This window comes from Prenolepis imparis, unplaced genomic scaffold, assembly GCF_030444845.1.
Source record: "Prenolepis imparis isolate NDT839.2.m4 unplaced genomic scaffold, iyPreImpa1.0 SCAF_6, whole genome shotgun sequence".
NCBI classification, from domain to species: domain Eukaryota; kingdom Metazoa; phylum Arthropoda; class Insecta; order Hymenoptera; family Formicidae; genus Prenolepis; species Prenolepis imparis.
The window spans coordinates 9,262,152-9,283,219 of NW_028141164.1; the positions used below are offsets into that span (position 1 = coordinate 9,262,152).

The 21,068-nt window shown below is 30.2% G+C and overlaps 2 protein-coding genes across 6 annotated transcripts in view; one reads left to right on the forward strand and one right to left on the reverse strand.

Annotated features, from left to right (window-relative positions):
• The window catches only part of Nrx-1 (neurexin 1), a 225,470-nt gene that overhangs the window by 187,307 nt on the left and 17,095 nt on the right, over positions 1-21,068 (forward strand). For all 5 annotated transcript variants that reach the window (XM_083040738.1, XM_083040740.1, XM_083040739.1 and 2 more), the window contains 5 exons: positions 528-850; positions 1,359-1,650; positions 8,070-8,363; positions 9,802-9,980; positions 10,123-10,294. In XM_083040738.1, coding sequence (XP_082896864.1) covers positions 528-850; positions 1,359-1,650; positions 8,070-8,363; positions 9,802-9,980; positions 10,123-10,294 — 1,260 coding nt within the window. The remainder of the gene's footprint in view (positions 1-527; positions 851-1,358; positions 1,651-8,069; positions 8,364-9,801; positions 9,981-10,122; positions 10,295-21,068) is intronic.
• Positions 2,046-5,264, reverse strand: LOC145937429 (uncharacterized). The gene is made up of 3 exons (XM_083040448.1): positions 4,650-5,264; positions 3,399-3,629; positions 2,046-3,219 (listed from the first exon to the last, which is right to left on the reverse strand). Exons 1-3 carry the CDS (start codon positions 4,910-4,912, stop codon positions 3,213-3,215), a joined length of 501 nt encoding a protein of 166 aa, XP_082896574.1. The 5' UTR covers positions 4,913-5,264; the 3' UTR covers positions 2,046-3,212.

Here is a 21,068-nt window from a genome sequence, read left to right on the forward strand (position 1 = left end):
TTTCATCAGCGATCGATTTCTTCCAATTCATTTACCGCATCTAACGAGACACATTATAAATACAACACGCTTTACCTTACGAAATCAATATAATTATATTAAAATTTGCATACATAAATATTAAAATAAAATACAGCCGTATTTTGTGTATTTTGTTGGACATAACATTTTCAATATCGAAACATATTAATGAAAGAAAGAAATTTTATGATGAATATTATTTTTTATTCTAATTGTGATAATTTTACTTTGAAAATGCAAATTATGGTATTTTTGCTTTGAAAATGCAAAATTCAATTGATAATAATATTGTAAAATATCTTTTAAAAGTCTTATCTTTAGCTTAAAATTATTTCTTGTTTTATAAACAAGAAAATCTGTAGAAAATCAAATTTGTAGCAAAATATTCTTATATGATTTGATTATATACAAAATGTCTTTTAATTTTTTTTATTTCATTTATATAACATGTAATGTTTGTCCATCTTAATTAAGAATTATAAATTGTTTACAATGTAAATATATAGATGACCCGCCACTGGGAAAGCAGAGCATCTTGGAGTATCGCACTCTCCATGTAGGCGGATATCCTCAAACGGGCGAGGAAATACCTCATTTTGTGGGTCAACTGCAGCAGATCTGGTTCAATGGATATCCGTATTTAGAGATAGCACGCAGCGCTGGAAGCCATCAAGCTACGCATCAGGGTGTTGCGCCTATCATTAGGGTTACTGGCAAATTCGGGAAGAGGAACCATCCAGTTCACCATCCGGTGACCTTCACCTCCAAGCACACTTTTGTGGGCCTTCCGGTGCTCAAAGCGTACGTGGAGACCAACATCTACTTCCAGGTAAAGATTGATACTTATAATTTAACATGTCATTGCCTTTTTAATTCACAGTTTTTTGAATAATTATATCAACAATGTTTTATGGAAATGTTAAGGACGAGATATAATTGTATTTATTTTATTTTTCAATTTTTTAATTTTTAAATATGTCAGAATAAAATACTTATGAAATGTGTTTTGTAAAGTATTCACTCTGTTTTGATGACTTTATCTGTATACATTTATTTACGCGGATATATACTAGATATAGAAGAATTCATCTGTATAATTATATAAATAATTGTATGAATAATTGTACAAATATTTTTAAAAAATGCAATTGCACTTTTTAAAAAATGCAATTACAGACTTATAAAAAAAATTAATAAAAAGTTTAAAAATAAGCTATCCACGGTTTTTTTTATCAAACGTTCATAGAGTAGAGGTTCTATCATTAAGCAAATAAAGAATTCGATCACAAACTGCAAAACATTCACCGTCTCTTATAAACCTATAAATTATTTTGCAGTTTAAAACGCGTGAGGGAAACGGCCTGATCCTTTTTAACGCTGGAAGAGAACATGACTTCATTGCAGTCGAGTTAGTTAACGGACACATTCACTATGTGTTTAACCTTGGCGACGGAGCAGTCAGGGTCAGGGACACTTCGAAGACCAAATTAAATGATGGCAAGTGGCATACCGTTAGCATCGGTAGACCTGCCTCAAAGAGACATACTCTCGCTGTAGATGATCACGTGACTGCTGTTAACAGCCAGGGCAGCAATGAGAATCTCGATCTTGACGGCATCTTGTATATAGGTAAGTCAGGAAAATTATATGCACAAAGTGTGCGATTACTATTTATTTTAACATTATTTTAACATTATTTAGGGAATAAATATGCAATTGTATATCCAAGATAAGCATTTCTAAATCCTTAATTACAGTTATAAATCTAAACTTATACTCTTTGCTTTCATAATATCCTTATAAAGACTATAAAAAGTTCATGGAGAAAAAATAAAAGTTTTATGGAGAATTTATTATTTTTATGGACAGCATAGTATGAAAGACAATAACAACGAATAGAAACATTTAAATATATTTGCCCAATTACACCGAAAATAAGCAACATTGATATTTAAAAAAGAGAAAAATAGTATAATAAATACACATTTTTTCATCATTATTCAATTTAATCTTTAATTAAAATAAATTTAAGAAAATTTGTGCAGTTTAAAAATATTTTCTTAAATTATTTTCTAATACATTATTAATATATGTATTTTTAATTATAATAATATGAGCGCGTCGTACTTACTTCGTTTAAAGCATCTGTTATACATGTGCGCTATAATGTGCACATGATATAACACATTTAATTAAGATTCCATTTGACAATTTTATTCGAGATATTATTACAATAAAATATAACAATGCGTATCCGATATTAATTTAATTTAATTAGTCAATCGTAATTTACATTTGGAATCCGTTTATTGTATAACTTAAATACGTCATTCGTATATTGGATTCTTAATTAGTTTAATGAATTATTGAGCATTTTTATTTAACTTACTATATTTGTTATCAAACCTGTTTAGTTCTAAACTTTAACAAATGTAGTATTTGTTTCTTCCTTATAATCTTATTTTTAAAACCACTTAAATTATTTCTTTCTTTTTCTCATTATTGCAAAAATGTTTCTACACATGTTATGATTTAATATTTCTCCACATTTCAAGAAAGAAAATATTTAATGTATAAATTTCAAAATAATAGCGATATATATAGTAAAGCTTTTATATTGCATATTTATTTTGTTTTTTACTACAAATATATTGAATTTGTTATGGATTGAAAGCTGAACTTATCGTATGCTAAATTCTAAAATACACATATGTGTACATCAGAATATACTTTTATTTTAGTATATTCCATTAATTTAGAAAACTTCTACAATTATACGAATTACATGACTGTGCGCATCTTGCATTAATTACGTATTCGAATGGAGAACATATATACAGAGTGGGCCTCTTTAAGGCACTTCTGATAATTCTGACAAAAAAGTTATGAACAAAAATTTATCACCGGTAACAAATAAAAGTTGATTGAACACTTTTTGTTTGAAAAAAACAAGATCACCTTAATTATTTTAAATGGAATCACTGTATTTTTTTTAATAGTAATATAGAAAAGATAGAAAATGAATTCAATATATATATATAAACAATGCACACACATTTAATCTATAGCATTTTGTTAATAAAACAGAATGACTTTCACTTTCTCGTTATGAATTCAAAAATTTCACGACAATTGATCGATAACTGAAATAATCCAATTATTTAAGTGTTCTTCTTTTTTTCCTCTTTCTTTTACGTTCTACAACAAAAAATACAAAATATTCAATTATTAAATCTAGATATTTACAAAACGTATTAGAAAATCGATAATTATATTTTATGAATTAAAAAACTATATTTCATAATTATGTAGTGTATAAAAACTTTCGATTATGATGATTAATAATATTTGTATCGTTAAATGGAACAATTACTTACATGACAGTTCTACAACGTCCTTTGCTATCCTTTCTTTCTCCTTTCGGGCAGTATGTGGGCACTGTTATAATATTCCTAGATCCAATTTGTGGAATAAACCCATCAGGCATCACGATATTATCTTGAACATCGTCATTATTTTCTCTTTCCTTTTCTCTCGTATCCATATTATTATTTTCAATTCGCGCAACTTCTTTCTCTTCTGTCGTCGGTATCACTTTCGCCTCGGCACTAATCAATTCGTGATAAATGTCGTATAAGATTATCGTAATGATAAACGTCTGTATATATGTTTGACGTCATTAAACCTTTCACTTTTAGTTCAGGCATTCCCCGATCGAATACGATATGCATTATTAAAAAGTTGTTGAAAAATTCAAAATTACATTTTTATTAATTAATTTAATATTGTATCACTCATTATTAATTTTTAGTTATATTTAATCTTTTATCACGTCAAGAGCATTAAAAGATACCAAACTATCATAAATAAATATGATAAATATCTAAATATGAATGTTTGATTCGAAAATGCCTTATATGATTCATTCGATTGCGTGACTCATTTTATTTATCAGATACGATAAGTTTGTTTTTAAAAAGACTCTATATAATAAATGTTGAAGCATGTGCGGTGTCTACATTGAAATGTAAAGTTAGTTCTCGAGAAATTTGTAAAAGAATATTCTCTGTGCAAATATATAATTCGCAAATCAACGCGAAGTCTGTCCTAATGACGAAGCGGAAACATTATATGGATTTCGAGAGATGTAGAATTCAAATTACTGATGCAGAACCAAACTTAGGAAGTGTATCCATCATAGCGCGAATTCTGAGCACGCAAAGCCAATTCAATATAACACTCTGAACTTTAAGATTTCAATTTCTGATTTTTTTTTGTCGAAATTCAGAATAGATCTCGTAGAATATTCAGTAAAATTTAACGTTTCGTCGACGTACCAGATCAAAATGTCCTAGCTCTAAACTAATCCTAATCCTTCTATATTTGACCTGATGTTACTACGCGATAGCAATCAAGCTGGGCTTCAAATCACAAACTTGAAAGGTCGCAGAATTACGAACTTTTCATACGCGCGGTATGCAAACTAATTCTAAGCCGGCTCGACACTCAACACGCACACACATACATACATACATCATCATGCACGCACGCATACGTACATATTTACATATCGATTCTCACTTTTGATGAGTTTTTTTTCACATGAATTCTTTATTATTTATACGTACTCGTAATCTTTCTCCGAGTATTTGTATTCATGGCTAAATACCCACTTCTCGTCCGGTGAGACGTAACTCTTCATCAAATGGATCTCTACTTGCGATGCTTTGAACTCTGAATGCACTCTTTTCCATCTGTCTGGTATATCTGCTAGACTTCTCATTGATTCCGGTAAAAGACGTACAATCAACAATCTTTGCGGTCGGATTATCGACGATGATGTTGAGAAACCAACGATTGAGATTAGCAAGACAAGATCGCGAAGAGACATAACGACAGACTATAATGAAGACGCGTACTTTTTTATTTAATAATCTTTAATAATTATAGTTTTAAAAAAATAATTATTAAATTTCTAATTGTTATGTATATATATCTCGATTATTATTATCATCTTATCGCACGTCGCCTTTCCGAAGTACCATGCGATCACGTAACTCTCGAATTTATCGAATCAACAAGCTTGGATTGATAATTCGCGCGTTTTCAATGACGGTGCATGGACGACTGTTTGAGGCGCGAAATAATCGGTTCCGTGACTACACTAACTTAGTAAGCCGCACATCCGGCCTTCGACCGCAGCGCACCCGCAAATGTAAGATTAAATTCGTACGACGGATGGTTCACCGTCGCTATGATTAATGTGATCTAATGACAATTTGACAAGACTCTGATAAACTATGTAGCTGACTGATAAGAGCGACCGATATAATTTCAAAGCGCGTTTAAATTTGATTATTCCTTCCCTAATTTTGTTTTTACTAATTTCTCAAATGCAATCAGATTTTTCTCTACGAGATAGTTCATTATTAAAAATACATGAAAATTTTTAATGAAAGAAATGTAAGATAAATTCTTTTTATGAAAGATTTGTTTTTTGAAAATAGAGGCTATCGGAATATGAATAAAAAATTTGTTCTATTAATAACATTAATAATAATAAGACTATAATTAAAATTACTACAACGAAATTATTTGTAAAATATCAGGAGATTATTATTCTTTTTTATATATAATCATAAAATGTTACACGAATACATTTATCGTACTGCCTTAAATATTATATTTGATAAAGCAGTATTCTCTCGCTGGGTAATTATTTACATTCGGCCAATCTCTCTCTGATAATTTTGACCTTGATGTACATTATAGAGGTGTGAATATTGATAGCAACCTGTCCCTGTCCTTTTTTTCTCTATTCACGCTCACACGTATGAGTTTTTTCAAGTATGCTTATTTGTAAATAAAAAAAAAGTTTTTCTATTCGTTGTTAATTACTTCCTCTATAGTCTATAATGTTTCACACTAACCAGCTAACATATGTATGTCAGTTATTTATCTATACATATTTATTTTGAAATTATATTGATTATCAATTATTTCATAAGTTACTGGACATTATTTGTAGCACTTTGTTTTTGCAATTAATCATTTGCCGACGATAAGGAAAACTAATCAGCTGCTTAACTAAATATTATGTTATTCGAAGAAATATCACTTTTTTAATGCAATGTTTCATTTGTCACGCTAACGCATAACTTCGATTATTTAATTCTTCATTATCAATCCGTGTGATACGAAGGATTATTTGTTAATGGAATTCTTTGCGCTTTGGACACAAGTGCGCAATTAATTCGAAGGCTACATCAGTAGAATAAAAACTGCGCGAAGACGATTATTATGTCGTTTGTGTATAAGCAGGTAACTCTTCAAACAATTCAGTAACGACGTAAGAGATCCGTGTAGAGTGTGTGTTAGTTGATTTTATCGTTGTGTAATAAACACATCTATAGAATTATTTTGTTATCTGTTAAAACTATTCGCGACGCTTACGAAAGACAATGTCGCAACTATGGCAAAAAGATGCATCATTCATGCATTCATGTTTCTAAGAGATATACGAAAAAGTGCGCAGATTATAAATTTCAGAATGTAAGGTTTCAATGAAAATCACGAATTATGATTTTACATAAATTATATTGATTTATAAAGCAACGTTTATATTACAAATATTTACATTTTCAATCAGCATATCAAATCAATATATATTTGAATGTATATTTAAACAATATTAACGATACTAACAATACTAACAATACTAATTTGTAATTCAGTTACGGAAGCTGTATAGCGCGCTATGAATCATCATTAATTAGATCCATATTATACCGTTCTCGTTGCTTAATTCATTAATAAATCTATCGGTCACCGTCGGGCTGGCATAAATTAGCAAATCAACTATCAATTATTCTTCAATCGCAGTTACAGAATCGCATTGCGAGATCTATCATAGAAGATCATAAATTGTCAGCCAAAATTCGAAACTCCAATTAACCATAATTTTGAAAGTTGTCACATATTAAGATATTTTAATACTTCCAGACATATAATTGTTTCTTTTTAAATGCGATACATGAACATTTTGAAGTTAATAATTTTATAATAGACGAAAACAAAAATTTTATAGATAATACGAGAATATATCTCAGAATGAAATTGTTTGTTTCAAAGAAAATCTTATAATTAAATAGAAATTTATTTTAAGTAAAAATTTACTGTTACTTTGTTTTGAGAATTTGTTTATACAGTAACAAGATTTTAAAATCATTGAAATTTTCTTAGATAAAACCGCATTACCTTTTTTATTCTTTATATAAATAGATTTCCTTCGCAAAGTATTGTATTATGGTAAACTCAGAGAGAAAAGCCAATACTTTACGCGATATTTTATATATATTTTATTCCAATATATTCTGACATATAATATAAAAGATCTTGTAAAGCATTCGAATATTTTGTTTTGTTATATTATTATATATTCAGAATATAATCGATTCTATCTTTTGCATAGATATGTACTAGCACAATTACATATTTCTTTCGATTTTTTCGTCTTCTGTGTTAATGTATCGTATCAGATAAATTTTTAAAATCAAATTTTTTTTAACAATCCTTTGAAATTAGAAAATCCTTACAGTTTTATCTGAAAAAATATCTCTTATATATCATCGTGCTGGTTCAGAGACATCGAAATTACATTGAATTGCATTTGAAATCAATTAGCCACGCAGTCTCGTTTCGGAACTCCTGTACGTGCGTATACAGAGTATAATGTGTGACCAATGGACGGACGGCCCTCGAAATAATTTTCGGCCGACGGCGATCCCGCAGGATTTATGGCGACGAGGTCGACCGGACGTGCGGTCGTCTCGGTCCGTCGAACAGCCGCCAGAGATTGCGAGAGAATCCGCGGATATCGCGAGGCTGCGAGTTTGCAAGAGAAATGATCTCGATTTAATATTACTACATTTCGATTTCATCGGTTTATTTTATATTCCATTATGTCTGCATTTTAAATCTTTATCTCTGAAATTAAAAGAATTACGTCAAAGAGAATTAATGATTTTTTTTTTTTTTTATTATTTCAGGCGGAGTGGAAAAAACGCAGTACATTCAATTACCGAAGCAAATTATCAGCCGTCACGGATTCGAGGGATGTCTGGCATCATTGGATCTCAGTGGGGAAAGCATCGATCTCATTGCCGATGCCGTCGTGCCGAGTTCGCTCGTCACATCCGGATGCGACATTTATAGCAATCTACACCCGGGCAAGAAATGCACGCATGATCTCTGTGCGAATCATGGCACATGCGTGCAACAGTGGAATAGTTACACATGCGATTGCGACATGACGAGTTTCATTGGACCTACCTGTAACGATGGTAAAGAAACAAAAAAATTTTATAAAACAACCTATAACAGTATTCTTCTTTTTCTTCTTCTTCTTCTTCTTCTTCTTCTTATGGTTTTAATGGCCTGTGCTAATCAGAAATGGTCTTATCTTGCTGGCTATAAGTTCTTCTTTGTACATGAGATAATTTCTTCCTGTGATGGTCAAATCTGATGAGAGTATATCTTCTTCTTGTGATGGTGGAATCTGATGAAAGTATATATCTTCTTATGTCGAGATTTCTTCTTGTGATGGTAGAATCTAATGAGAGTATATCTTCTTGTTGTCAAGACTTGATTGACTCAAAATAGGCTTCAAATAGAAAATATGCGCAAAAACGCGCTTAGAGACGTTTGTACTCGTCCAAGGACGACAACGGACTCCTATAACAGTATTCAATTATCAGTTTATGCTAGTCGCTTTATTTTATTGTTAATAGAATTGCACTTATCTGTAGGCGCATTAAAAACCAGCTAAGATTTTGCAATAACTCGTAACAATTTTATTACAGAAGAATGATAGTGCTCTTTGTGATTTTATCTCGATTTAAACAGAATATATATTAAATACATTGATATGAAAGGATAAAAGGATAAACAAATTGTTTCTCTAAATTAAAAACAACTATAACACAAATAATGTTAAGGATCAACAAATTCAACTGCATAAAATTAATTGTATTATAATGAAATTAATGAAAAGCAAATTAATTCTAGTTACATAATTAATATTACAAATTCAAAAAAGTAAAAAGTTTTTATAAATATTATATACGTATAAATACATATGAATACTTATTTTAATTTTTATGAAATATAAAATAATTTAAAAAATTAGTTACTCAGTTATTTATTTATAATATTTTATTAATTGTTTTATTATATTAATTAATAAATATATATTTACGAAATATGTGTATCATGTATATATTTTCTGTATCTTTAACTTCATATATTATACTTATAGGAAATTACACAAAAAAAGATTTTGTCTTTCATATAAATATAATGAGTAATTTCTGGCTTACTTTATTTTTTAATATTTTATTATATCTATTTTACGATATAATAACGTCGTTTATATAATTATTAAAGTTACTGATGCTATTATCGAATTATTTCATAATATGATAAACATTACAGCGCTGTAAAACTAGTTTATCGCTTGGATAAAATCAATTTCTCTTGCCTTGGGAGGTAAATACTTTCTCAGAAAATTAAGTGCAATTATATATACACATAGAAATAAAATTTAATAAAATTTGATAAATATGAAAATTTTTTAAAATGAAAATCTTAATAAAAATTAAGATACTTTAATTTTTATAACAAGGCAATAGTGTTATATTAGAGAGATTATAGACGTTATATAAAGTTTAAAATGTAATAGATGAAAGGTACTATCTTAACGTTAAAATGCTCTTTCCGCAGAGGCTATCGTTTACGAATTCGGGCCTGGAAGAGGGCTTATCACATATACCTTCCCGCCTGATCGTCGGCCGGAAATGAAAAGCGACACTGTAGCCTTGGGTTTTGTCACCAGTGCTAATGATGCTGTGCTGCTTAGGATAGAATCAGCGTCGAGTGACGATTATCTCGAATTAGAAATTGTTAGTACCCGATGTGATATATAATTGATATTTTATTATATAATAAATATCTTATTATATAATAAATCCTTTATTCCGAGAAATTATTAGCATGAATCAAGAGTGTTTAAAAATTACATAATAATTTATTTTTGCTACATAGGTGGAAGGTAATGTTTTTGCGGTTTATAACATGGGCACCAATGATCATCCGATCGGCGAGGTTGGCGTGAAAGTTAACGACAACCAATATCACGTAATTAGATTTACCAGAACAGGGCCGAACAGCACATTACAAGTGGATGACTACAATCTGCAATCTAATCATCCGTTGGGTAAGTAATTTTTACACAATGCATGCTGTACAAAAAGCAATACTATTGTGATAAGCTATCGCCAATCGTTTGTGTCGTCGAGCTTTCATATATCATATTGCGTGCGCGATAAAAGATTTCTATTTATGCGAAGTTATTATCACACAAATTGAGCTTTATACGCTACGCATTATAATGTGTACATGTTTGCAGTATATGCATAAAATACTTAAAACATATTAAACAAATAGGATGTTTCCTGATATTTATAATTTCAGAGATGAATTCAGTATAACGAAAAATAATAAAAGATAAATTATATAAATATCTATCCTATCTAACTTTCTATTTCAAAATTATTGATTTTTTTGTCTCTTAATAATTTTCATATTTCGATAATTTGATTGAAATAATTTGATTATTCGTAAAAGTTAATGATAACATATTTACAAAATCTGAGATGAAGACAATAGGAACTTTAAATGTTTTATGTAAAAACAAGTAAACGATACAAAATTCGATATAACATACAAATATACACAAAACACAATTAAATAAGATAAATAGTTATACCATTTTTTTTCTATTATTCTACGCTATACTTAATTATCTGTGAAATTTTATTTACATATATTATGAAACATCCTGTATTATTAATAAGTAAAAAATATAGACTATACAAATATAAAATATTTACGTTCTCCTTTTCTCTCTTTCTCTTTCTTCTCTGTTAAAGTATTTCTTTTTCTAAAAAAAATATTAGATAGTGTATATCGAATATCCGACTATCATATAAAATTACTGAAAAAAGATTGAACAGAGAATCGTGTTTTACATAAACATTAATAAACAGCACAATTAAACGAAAAAAACACTTCGGAGTTTATTACGAAGTTTATTATAACTTTGGTATATAAATTAAAAATATAGTAAAAATTATAAGAAACAACGGTAATAATCTTCGAATTGCCACAATATGTTCGTCAAACATATCACAGGAATTGAATGAATCACATAAACAAACGTACTAACGTCTAAAGCTCGACGAAGGCATAAGTTGTGAAATTATATCACGCGTAGAAGTATACTCAATACAAAAGACGACCCAGACGGTTCGAGAACTGCCGAGAAACTGAGGACGAAGGATCCCATGTGCTCTTTTATGAACTTCGTTGTGTCGGTCAACGACCCGTTCGTCCCAACCATGGGAAACGGCCTTGATCGGTCGTTCACGAGACCCTATTGTCTATTGTCTCTTTCTTTTTCACGAATGCGAAGGTCGCTCCTATGAAAAGGTGTTCCTGTCGAATGACTTATTTATTAACTGAGACTTATCATGCAATAAGTTATCTTAGAATGCTCCTTTCGTAATTGCATTCGAATACGTCGATTCTGTAATTTATACGAAGGGAGGCGCATACTCTACCCTTCAGTATTATTTTTATTCAACAATTTTTGACAATACGTTTAAGTGCAAAAATCTTTTTAAGAGATATTTAAATCCACTACTTATATTTATTAATATTGCTGAGGCTATCAGTGATATTAAATAGATAACTGCTGGTTGAGACATTAATAACTTTTTTTTTTATTTAAGTTCCTTGCTACCATCTTTGCTTTTCTAACAATCTGATACTTTTATAATTATTAATTAATACCGATACTTATAAAACTCTTAATAAGCTGCCCCGATGACGCGCTTCTCATTTCCCTGACAAGATGAAATCCTGATGCTCAACTGAGCGATCGATGTTTCATCGAACACGAGCTAAGTCTATTCTACTCTTGCATCCTTTGAAATTTCCATGCATAACATGCTGTCCTGATAACTTGACCTTTAAAAAATGCTTTCGCTTTTCTAACAAGCTTATATGTGTGCTTATATCAATTCTGTTTATTTCTAACATCTGCGCGAGACTCTCTTTTTAAAAGGAGTCTCAGATGAAGCTGAGCCAATGAATTAAAAAGTAGACCGGTTAACTCCAATATTTATTATCTATATTAAAATTAAACATTAAAAGTTTAGTTTATATAAAGTGTTGTTTTTCATAGGCAAATTTAATAAAAATGACAAATAATGTGATTTGCAATTTGTATAATAACATATATAAACTTAATTATTAATTGCATTAATTACTAGAATTGTTAGCATAACATATCAATTAGAATATTTTATTCTCGATCAGTATTTTAAATCTCGTATTTTACACTATAAAAAAATTTAAATAAACGTTGTCAACACATTGTGACAAACAAATGTGATTGATCTCGGATAATATAAATTAATTTCAAAAAGAAATGTACAAAAAATAGAAGAGAATTCCTGTGGTGAGCGTCATGTATTTAATTAGCAAATGACAAAGCGGAGTTCCTATTTTCCGTGTACAATTAATTTTATAATGTCGTCCATATATCACATTCACCAGAAATTGCATTTCGTTTCACGGTGTGGATGTTAATGTAATTAAGTGCCTCACTTAATTACATTACCCTCAAATTGTTTACGTTGAAACATATAATAAACTCTCAGCGTATTTACTTAATATAATTTAACCCCAGTATGTTTATGAATTGTAAATCGATATAATGTTTATCATTCTTTCCGGGAGAACAGTCTTTCAACTATTTGATATCGATAAATCATTTCATGTATTGTTACGTGAAGTTGTGTTATTTTATTTAGTAATTCAACAAACACGTAAAACAATACTTGATAAATATCTTTACAACGGTAAAATAAAAATATTACCAAGTCTCATTGATTGCCATATTTTCCCATTCAACTACATCAACCAACTAGATTTACTTCTCCATATAATCAGACGGTATGTTCGCATATTCGCGCACAGATATTAATTACGATGCAGCATCGCGCGTAATATACTATGTTGCACTCGTTTTCGTGACTCGCGAAAATTTATCGTCGACTAATGCACGATGCATTTTCATAAGTGTACGAGCTTTTCGGTCCCGTGAGCGTCGTTTGCGCATTGCGGAACTCGTGAATGCGCACATGTGTGCTTGAAATTCAACAAATACTCATCGCCAAATCTGCTGCCTTTAACCCGATAAGTAGTACAATTAATTAATGTTAAAATTGTAACGAACAATTTTCATGCGCACGCGTGTAATACATCTCCAAAAATATATATCACGCATAAATAATACATATTCTCATAACTATGTAATGTTGTAATTTAGTTTTGTAACTGATGCTGCATACATGTAATTTGAATTTTATTTGTCTAATTATGAAAAAAAACAAAGTACAGGATGCAAACAGATCGGTATATTAAAATAGAAATAATGTTTTTTGATATTTTGAATTAAATACTTAATTTATCGTGATAATTATCAATATCTTCATTGTTTTTAATGATACAGAAATTTGTCTGAAAAAAATTTTATTTGCATCTTATGGTTGGCGATACTTCCTTCTCAATATTGTAGTTTTTAAATTTCTAAATTTTCAAAGTTTTTTCAAGATAAAATGTATTGATTCTATGTATTATTTTATTTTAATTTTTTTACGTATAATCAATTTTTATTCTGATATATAAAATATCTTATACTTATGAATCTTTTAAAAAGTAATTTATTTAAAATTAATCGGATGATATATAGTTTTTTAACATATATCGCCGATTAAAGTATAAATTAGCGAAAGCCAAGAAAGGTCAAAGATTATCGGGAAACTAAGAAACTTGTGTATCGTTGCATTGTGTGAAATTTTCGCGGACTAGATACCACGAGAGACCTTTGACCTCAAGAGATATAAGCCTTTGTCACATTAACCCTTTGAGCCCACCCCAATTGCCTGCTTAGCGGTGCCGCGTGAGCGAAACTCCTGACTAACGTTGCTGTCCTGATAACTTTCTGGATCACCTAGAACCCTTTGAGACTATGGCTCTCTTATGCCTTTCTAATAAGACTTAAGGGTACGAAAGATTTTGATTGAACATTTTGCAGGATGTCTTAAACTGCTCTCAATTAATTCTGCAAACTAGACGATAATTGTTGTTGACAAATTGCTCCACACATAATATGATTGAATTATTATTATTACACGATCAAACGATAAATAGTATATTTATTATAATGCAAAACAAAGTTGTTGAAATATTTTTAAATATTAATAATAAGCTTATATTTGAAAACGTTTATTTTTAAACTAATTGAAATAACTGAACTAATTTCTACTTCCATTTTTTCCTCTTATGTGCGTTGCTTTAATTAATATTTTATTTAATTATTATATTCTATTTTATTAATACTTATACATCTTATACTTTTGTATAAGAAATTTCTAGATTATATATATGTATGTATAATATATTACACAAAAGATATATTTTGCTTCAAAATATTGGTTTTCACACACACACATATGCGCATATCTATTATAGATCCTTCTGATCTTCACACCCGGCAAACCTTGTGATCCTACTGCTTTGATCCGCAGAAATTCGCGCGAGCTTAGAAAGTTAGACCCTTTTCGGAGCGATCACGATGCTGCTACCCTCCTCTTCCACCCCATACGATTCCCATAACACAATCTACAACAAGAAGAGAATCCTCTTCGAGCCTTCTGTTGCTCTGCTTCATGTGTGGAAGGCTGCTTATCCCCAAGCCACGTATTCTTTTTCACGCATGTATCATCTTCCCGAGCAATGCACAGAAGGTGTCAGGAATGCCTTCACTTATTTAGACATTTTTGATGCATCATATTTAGATATTCATGCATCATGACTTTTAATTCTGAGATAAATCAACAATTTTATAACGAATAGTTTAATAGCTATCTCTGACCTATTAAAATAAAATATAAAATTAATAAACCCCCCCCCCCCCACGTAACATAACTTATTTTATTTCTTATTTGATTACATAGCTAATTCTTTTTAGAAATAATCATAAGTCATGATATATAAATATCTAGAGACGATTGTGTGTTCGATTTGAAAATGCTGAATTCAAAAATAAAGGCATTCATAACATTTTTTATTTATATACATTGGTAAAAAAATATATATTTTTTAAAATCTAATAAAATCCATTTAGATATATTGAGTTAAATAGCAAAATTGCTTTAAGATAAATTACAATCATGCATAAGTATACTACAAAAATTTTAAACACTCAGGGCATAAATAAAGCGTTATCTAAAGCATGATTAAACTATGCTTCAAAGCATCGCCGAAACTTCTTGACAGATAGTAAAGAAACTCCATTTTAAGGAAAAAAAATTTCCTTTTTCTATCAAACAAAACAAGATGTTTCTGTCAGAAGCAAAAACGTTTTGTTCTTCAATTTCGCCAAATTGTCTTTCTTCAAGAAAAAGAATTCCGACACATTGACAGAATCAATGTGGATCATCCTATTCGTGTTCTAGAGTAAAAGAAAATAAAATACTACGATCGATTGTTTCCACGTCTAGACTAGCAATAAGTATGTTCGACACCCTGAAAAGATGTTGTATACATTATTCATTCAGGACATGGAAAATAGGCAATGGCAGGTCGGCACTCGATCAAATCACCCTTTTAATTGAGCCAACCCTATCGAGAAAGCTCAGGCGGAAACTTCTTACGTTGCATGCATCTCTGATGGAAAAGGTCACACGGCAAGCCTTTTTTCTCATTACACTCTGGCGCCCACGTGTTCACCCCTATGCCACTTCTTACCCTCCATATTATCCTTATCAAACAGTTCGAATGACAAGTGGTAGTTAAATATCAGCATCCTATGACCTAATATTTACCTTTACGATAACGTACCCTTACGATAACAAAGATATGTAGACACGATATATATGTTCCAAATGTATAATTTGACATGTTAAGATATATCTGAAGCCTAATATATCCATACCTTAAGATGATATAAGCATTCAGACCACTTTAAATCTTTAATTAGAAAATTTGAATTGTTAAAAATATTATGATATTAATTGAAGAAACAAGTTAAATGAAACTTATTATTACATATACAAAAATTAGCAATAAAATCGTCAGCTTCTTACGAGAAGGGCTTCCAAGGCTCTTCTCTTTGATCATTCTATCTTTCTGATATTTAAGTAAATCAATTATTTCATCTCCATAAATCTTATTATAAGCAGCATATATATTTTTATAAAAGATAATCCGCTAATTACACATCGTCTGTAAAACTTGCATAAAACATCGTCTTTCTTTTAAATAATCTTTTTTTTAGCAAAACATTACGTATAAATTATAATAATTCTCTTAATTCGATAAATTGCATAAAATAAAATAACTTCTTTATAAAAATAAATATGTATTAATTTATTTCTTATTTAAATTTGTCCCGTATTGAATTGAATCTAATATGTCTCTCTACTTCTGAGATATCTTGTTTGTTGCAATTTTTTAATATTATTAATATTCTGACGTGATTTGAGAAATATGATTCTTTAAATATAAAATTATTCGCGACAGAATTTGCTTGCGAGGCTGCTTCTTCAAATTCCATACTATCCTGGTCTTTAATTAAGGAACTCTATTCATGGTCTTACCCTAGGGGTAACGTGATCTGTGTCCCTCCAGGACCATCTATGCATTCTAATGTAAGAATAATGGCCTCTTTTGTCTATCATTTCGCGTCGCTCATTCATATATATTCCATTGATATCGTACCTGCAAAATAAAAACAGATGTAAGTGGAAAAGTTAATCTTAAATATATCTATTTGTAGATTTATATTGTGGCTAATTACTTAAAAAGATGTGATAATAAAAAATAAAAACATTATTATTTCTTTCGCTCATCTTATATTAATTTGGATCCATAAAAGACCACGATATAAAATTTAAGTCAAACTTAATATCTTAAATTATGTAATATATACATATGTTTTATCAGTAATTTTTTTTAATTAATAAATTTTTTTATCTTTTATCGTTGCTAAGGATAGAGTTTGTTTTATAAACTTGTCTCATCGATTACAAAATATAATAAAATATGATCGTAGAGATCGGCGCGAGATGTTGAGTTTGTTCAGCATTTTCTGTACTTTTATTTTATTTATGTAAACACGAGTTTCCGTATCTTCAGCATCTCGTCAAACGCGTCTTAAAGGTTCTTCCTGTGGAACCCTGACACCCTAATACCCGATCGACAGAATTTGACCGTGGGCGAGGATCGTTCTCACGCTCGAGGCAGGATCGCAACGTCCTCAACGAAGACGTCCTCCGATATGGCCGAGGGGTCGTGAGAGGGTTCGAACCTCGGATCCTCCTTCGCGATCTTCCCTCCGCGCGCGGTATATAGACGAGGACCTTTGAACCCGCAGAATTTCGTGTCGATAATTCTCAACACGACGAGGGAGACTGGGCTTGATGTCGCGTCAAAATAATCCGAGGTGACAGAATACTTCGAATTTTTTCTTCTCGAAAAATAGTGAAAGAACTATTTTCCACATTTCCCGAGTTATATTTCAAATTTATTTTTATGTAAAAGTTCCCTGAGAAACTCTTCTATGTTCTTAAAAAAATATACGTCGTAAAAAATATGCTATGCCACGAAAATATTAATACTATAAAGAAGCAGCTTCGCGAATAATAAAGCGCGAAATAATCATGTCATCGTGTCTAAACAAAATCGGAAAACAAATCGGAATTTTTTGTAAATATCTGAAGATTTGCCTAATAAGAAATCACAAAAGCATTACGAAAGTGATATATATATTTCTCTAGATTGAATTTATGATTATTATATAATTATTGAAATATTAAGGAAAAATGTGCTTGTTTTACAGACGTTATATAGTATGATCTATATTAGACATTATACAAAATAATTTGGATTTAAGAACTTAATATAAATTGATTAATAAACAGTTCCTTTTGTATCATATTTGATCAATTTTCTGAAATGAAAGAAGATTGCAAAGTTTTATTCGTAATTTAAAAAAATTTTTTTTAACATTATGTCGTATCCTGAAGGAGTTTGGAGATTGGTTCATCTACCTACCTACTCGCGATCGCTGAAAAATCCAAGGTGTCAAAGTTCTCGGAAGATACTATGGATCTTCCTCCCTATGTTTTTTTTTCTTTTTTTTTCATGGAAAGGCAAAGCCTCGTCCGTTAGGCTCGTGGGAATCGAAGGACGAGTCCCACGGGCGTGAGAAAGCAGCTTCGAAGAGAGATCGAATCTTCTCAGGGTTACTAGGGAATCATTCGGAGCTAAGAAGCTTCTTGGTGCTCAGGCATCCGCAAGACGGTTATTAAGTAATTCGATTAATTACGCTTCCGTAATTAGTCAGCGCGTAAAATAAAAAATGTTTATTCTTTTGTCATTATGCTCTAATTGCATAATATAATTTTAACATAGGAGAATCGACTTTTGTTCAGACATATATCTAGCTTGCCATAAAGCATATAAATGCCTGCAATATTGTGACTAAATTTTAATTAAATAATAACATAATTACTCGAATTAACATAAAAAACAATTGAAAATATCACAGATATATTATATATTATATTTTTTTCAACATCTATATAAATCAATATAATGTCTTTTTGAAATCTCTTTAAGAAGTTCAATTTGCTTGCCATGCATCTGTCTGCGTTAGTTCTCATATTCATATGATGTTGACTTGCAATTATTATAATCGATGATTTACCTGAAACAACATAATTAAATTAGTGATGCATTCATTATCTTATACATTTTCTGATAAGATGTAAAAAAAACTGCATTAAACATCTGATTTTAAATATGTTTCAACGATGTAGATTTAGTTAGTAAATTGCAAAAGACTAAATTTTCAATGCATGTAAAAATTACTGAACGACTACAAAATTTTCCGAGAGAGAACTATTAAGATAAAATACAAATATGTGGCATCTAATACATTATTATATATCAAAGATCAAATTAAATTAATATTAAATAAATTTCTCATTACATGAAAACCCAAAATATATATAAATATATTGTGAGTATATATATATATAGTCTCTGGAAAGCAAATTAATCAAAATAATAAACTCGAGAAAAATGGCTAATCAAGAGCCACGAAACAATTATATATGTTTGTGAGAAGCGCAGTAACGAGATGTTAGCAAAGTTTAATAAAATAAGCAAATTACTAACGCTCCTAATTAAAATGAGAGATCTTTCTAAATATTTGCTTTCCTCTCTATTTTAATACGTACGACACGGCTGCAAAATTTTATTTTCTCTGTTTTTTTTTTGTTTTTTACATCATTTTATATATTCTCGTGTAATGACAAACTTGAATATAAGTAATAAGTAAGAAAATAAATAATGAGATCAATCAGCGACAGAATGCTCTCATAAAGAGTCAAAGAATCCCGCGCAGTTGCCGAAAATTCACGTCTCCTTTGACATGCATCCCATCTCCTTTCAGACGATGTTCTTAGTATTTTCTGACCTCCTGGTGCTGGGTGTTCGATTAATTCGTGTTTACAATGTTCTTCACGCCTCGGTTCAACCCTAAATATGTCATTAACGATGTCATTATCGACGCGTTTTAATATTAGACGTAACTTGACAACAAGCAAATCGATGCAAAACAATTAAATAATGTTTCGGCCTCACATGACTACGTCGCATGAAATGCGTGGGTGAATTTTAGATACCCTTGCTTTCTCGATGACATGCCTACCTGATAGAAGGAGACTGTAAAATTTCCGTTAGCGCATGCTTCTGATTCTGACATATAATGCAGTGTTATGTAAAATATCATATGGTCGCGAATAAGAATTAATTGAAGTTGTAAGAATTTATTTTTATTCGATATTTTTTGTCAATTTTAAATATTTATCGAAAACGAATAAAGTACTAATCTTATATGAAATGGATTTCGGTTAATAAAGCTGATTTTTTCATATATTGTGGCTTATGACCTGCTGAATAAAAGATGTAATACTCTCATTGTCAAAGTTAAATAATGGACAGTTACTGAGCTACAGCCAGTCAATCAACTTCCAGAATCTGAATTTTTCGTGTTTGACTGGCTGTAAATTAGTATTTATTATTTAGCTTTAAGCCTATTACATTTTTTTGTTCAGCAGGTCATAAGCTACAGCATATGAGAAAACCTGCAGATTTTACTATTTAAGATTCAATTTTGTATAGGATTAGTGCGAAATTTTTGAATATATATAAAATCCTAGATGAAATTTGAATCCCGATAAAATCAGGTTTTCTGATGTGTTATAGTTTATATGATCTACTGAACAAAAAATGTAATAGCTGTTTGACTGGCTGTAACTCAATAATTGTCCATTATTTAGATTTGAGGCTATTACATCTTTTGTTCAGCAGGTCATAAGCTACAACATATGAAGAAATCAGCTTATTTAACCGAAATCCATTTCACATAAGATTAGTGCGGGATATTTTATATTCGTCAATTAAAAATGCCCCCTCTTTTTACTCGCGAATAATAGCTGATAATTAGAATTTGTTGTATGCCTTTATCAGAATGCACACGACGAAAGCTATAAGAAAAAATAGAAGATAAAAATAAAGATATGTAATATATGAAAAAGTACATATCTTGATATACATCTGCATTTTTATGCAAATAACATGTGCACAATGTAAATGTATTAAATAAGAAAGAAAAATATATTCTGCTAAAAACGCCTTATAAAAACGTCTCTTGTAACGTAGCAGTTCTATTATTTTCTTCAAGCATTTAGGGTAAAGGTCTGGTGGTCTGGTCAAGGTCGCATTTCGTGGACCACTTTGATGTTTCTGCTAGCCTGATAGAAAATCTTATACTAATTTATATTTACAAT

Excerpts from the sequence above, each read along its gene's own strand:
- LOC145937429 (XM_083040448.1), bottom strand. The coding sequence starts at position 4,912 with ATGTCTCTTCGCGATCTTGTCTTGCTAATCTCAATCGTTGGTTTCTCA. Across the intron at positions 3,630-4,649 it reads TACTCGGAGAAAGATTACGA|TGCCGAGGCGAAAGTGATAC; the intron begins GTACGTATAAAT and ends CGAATTGATTAG.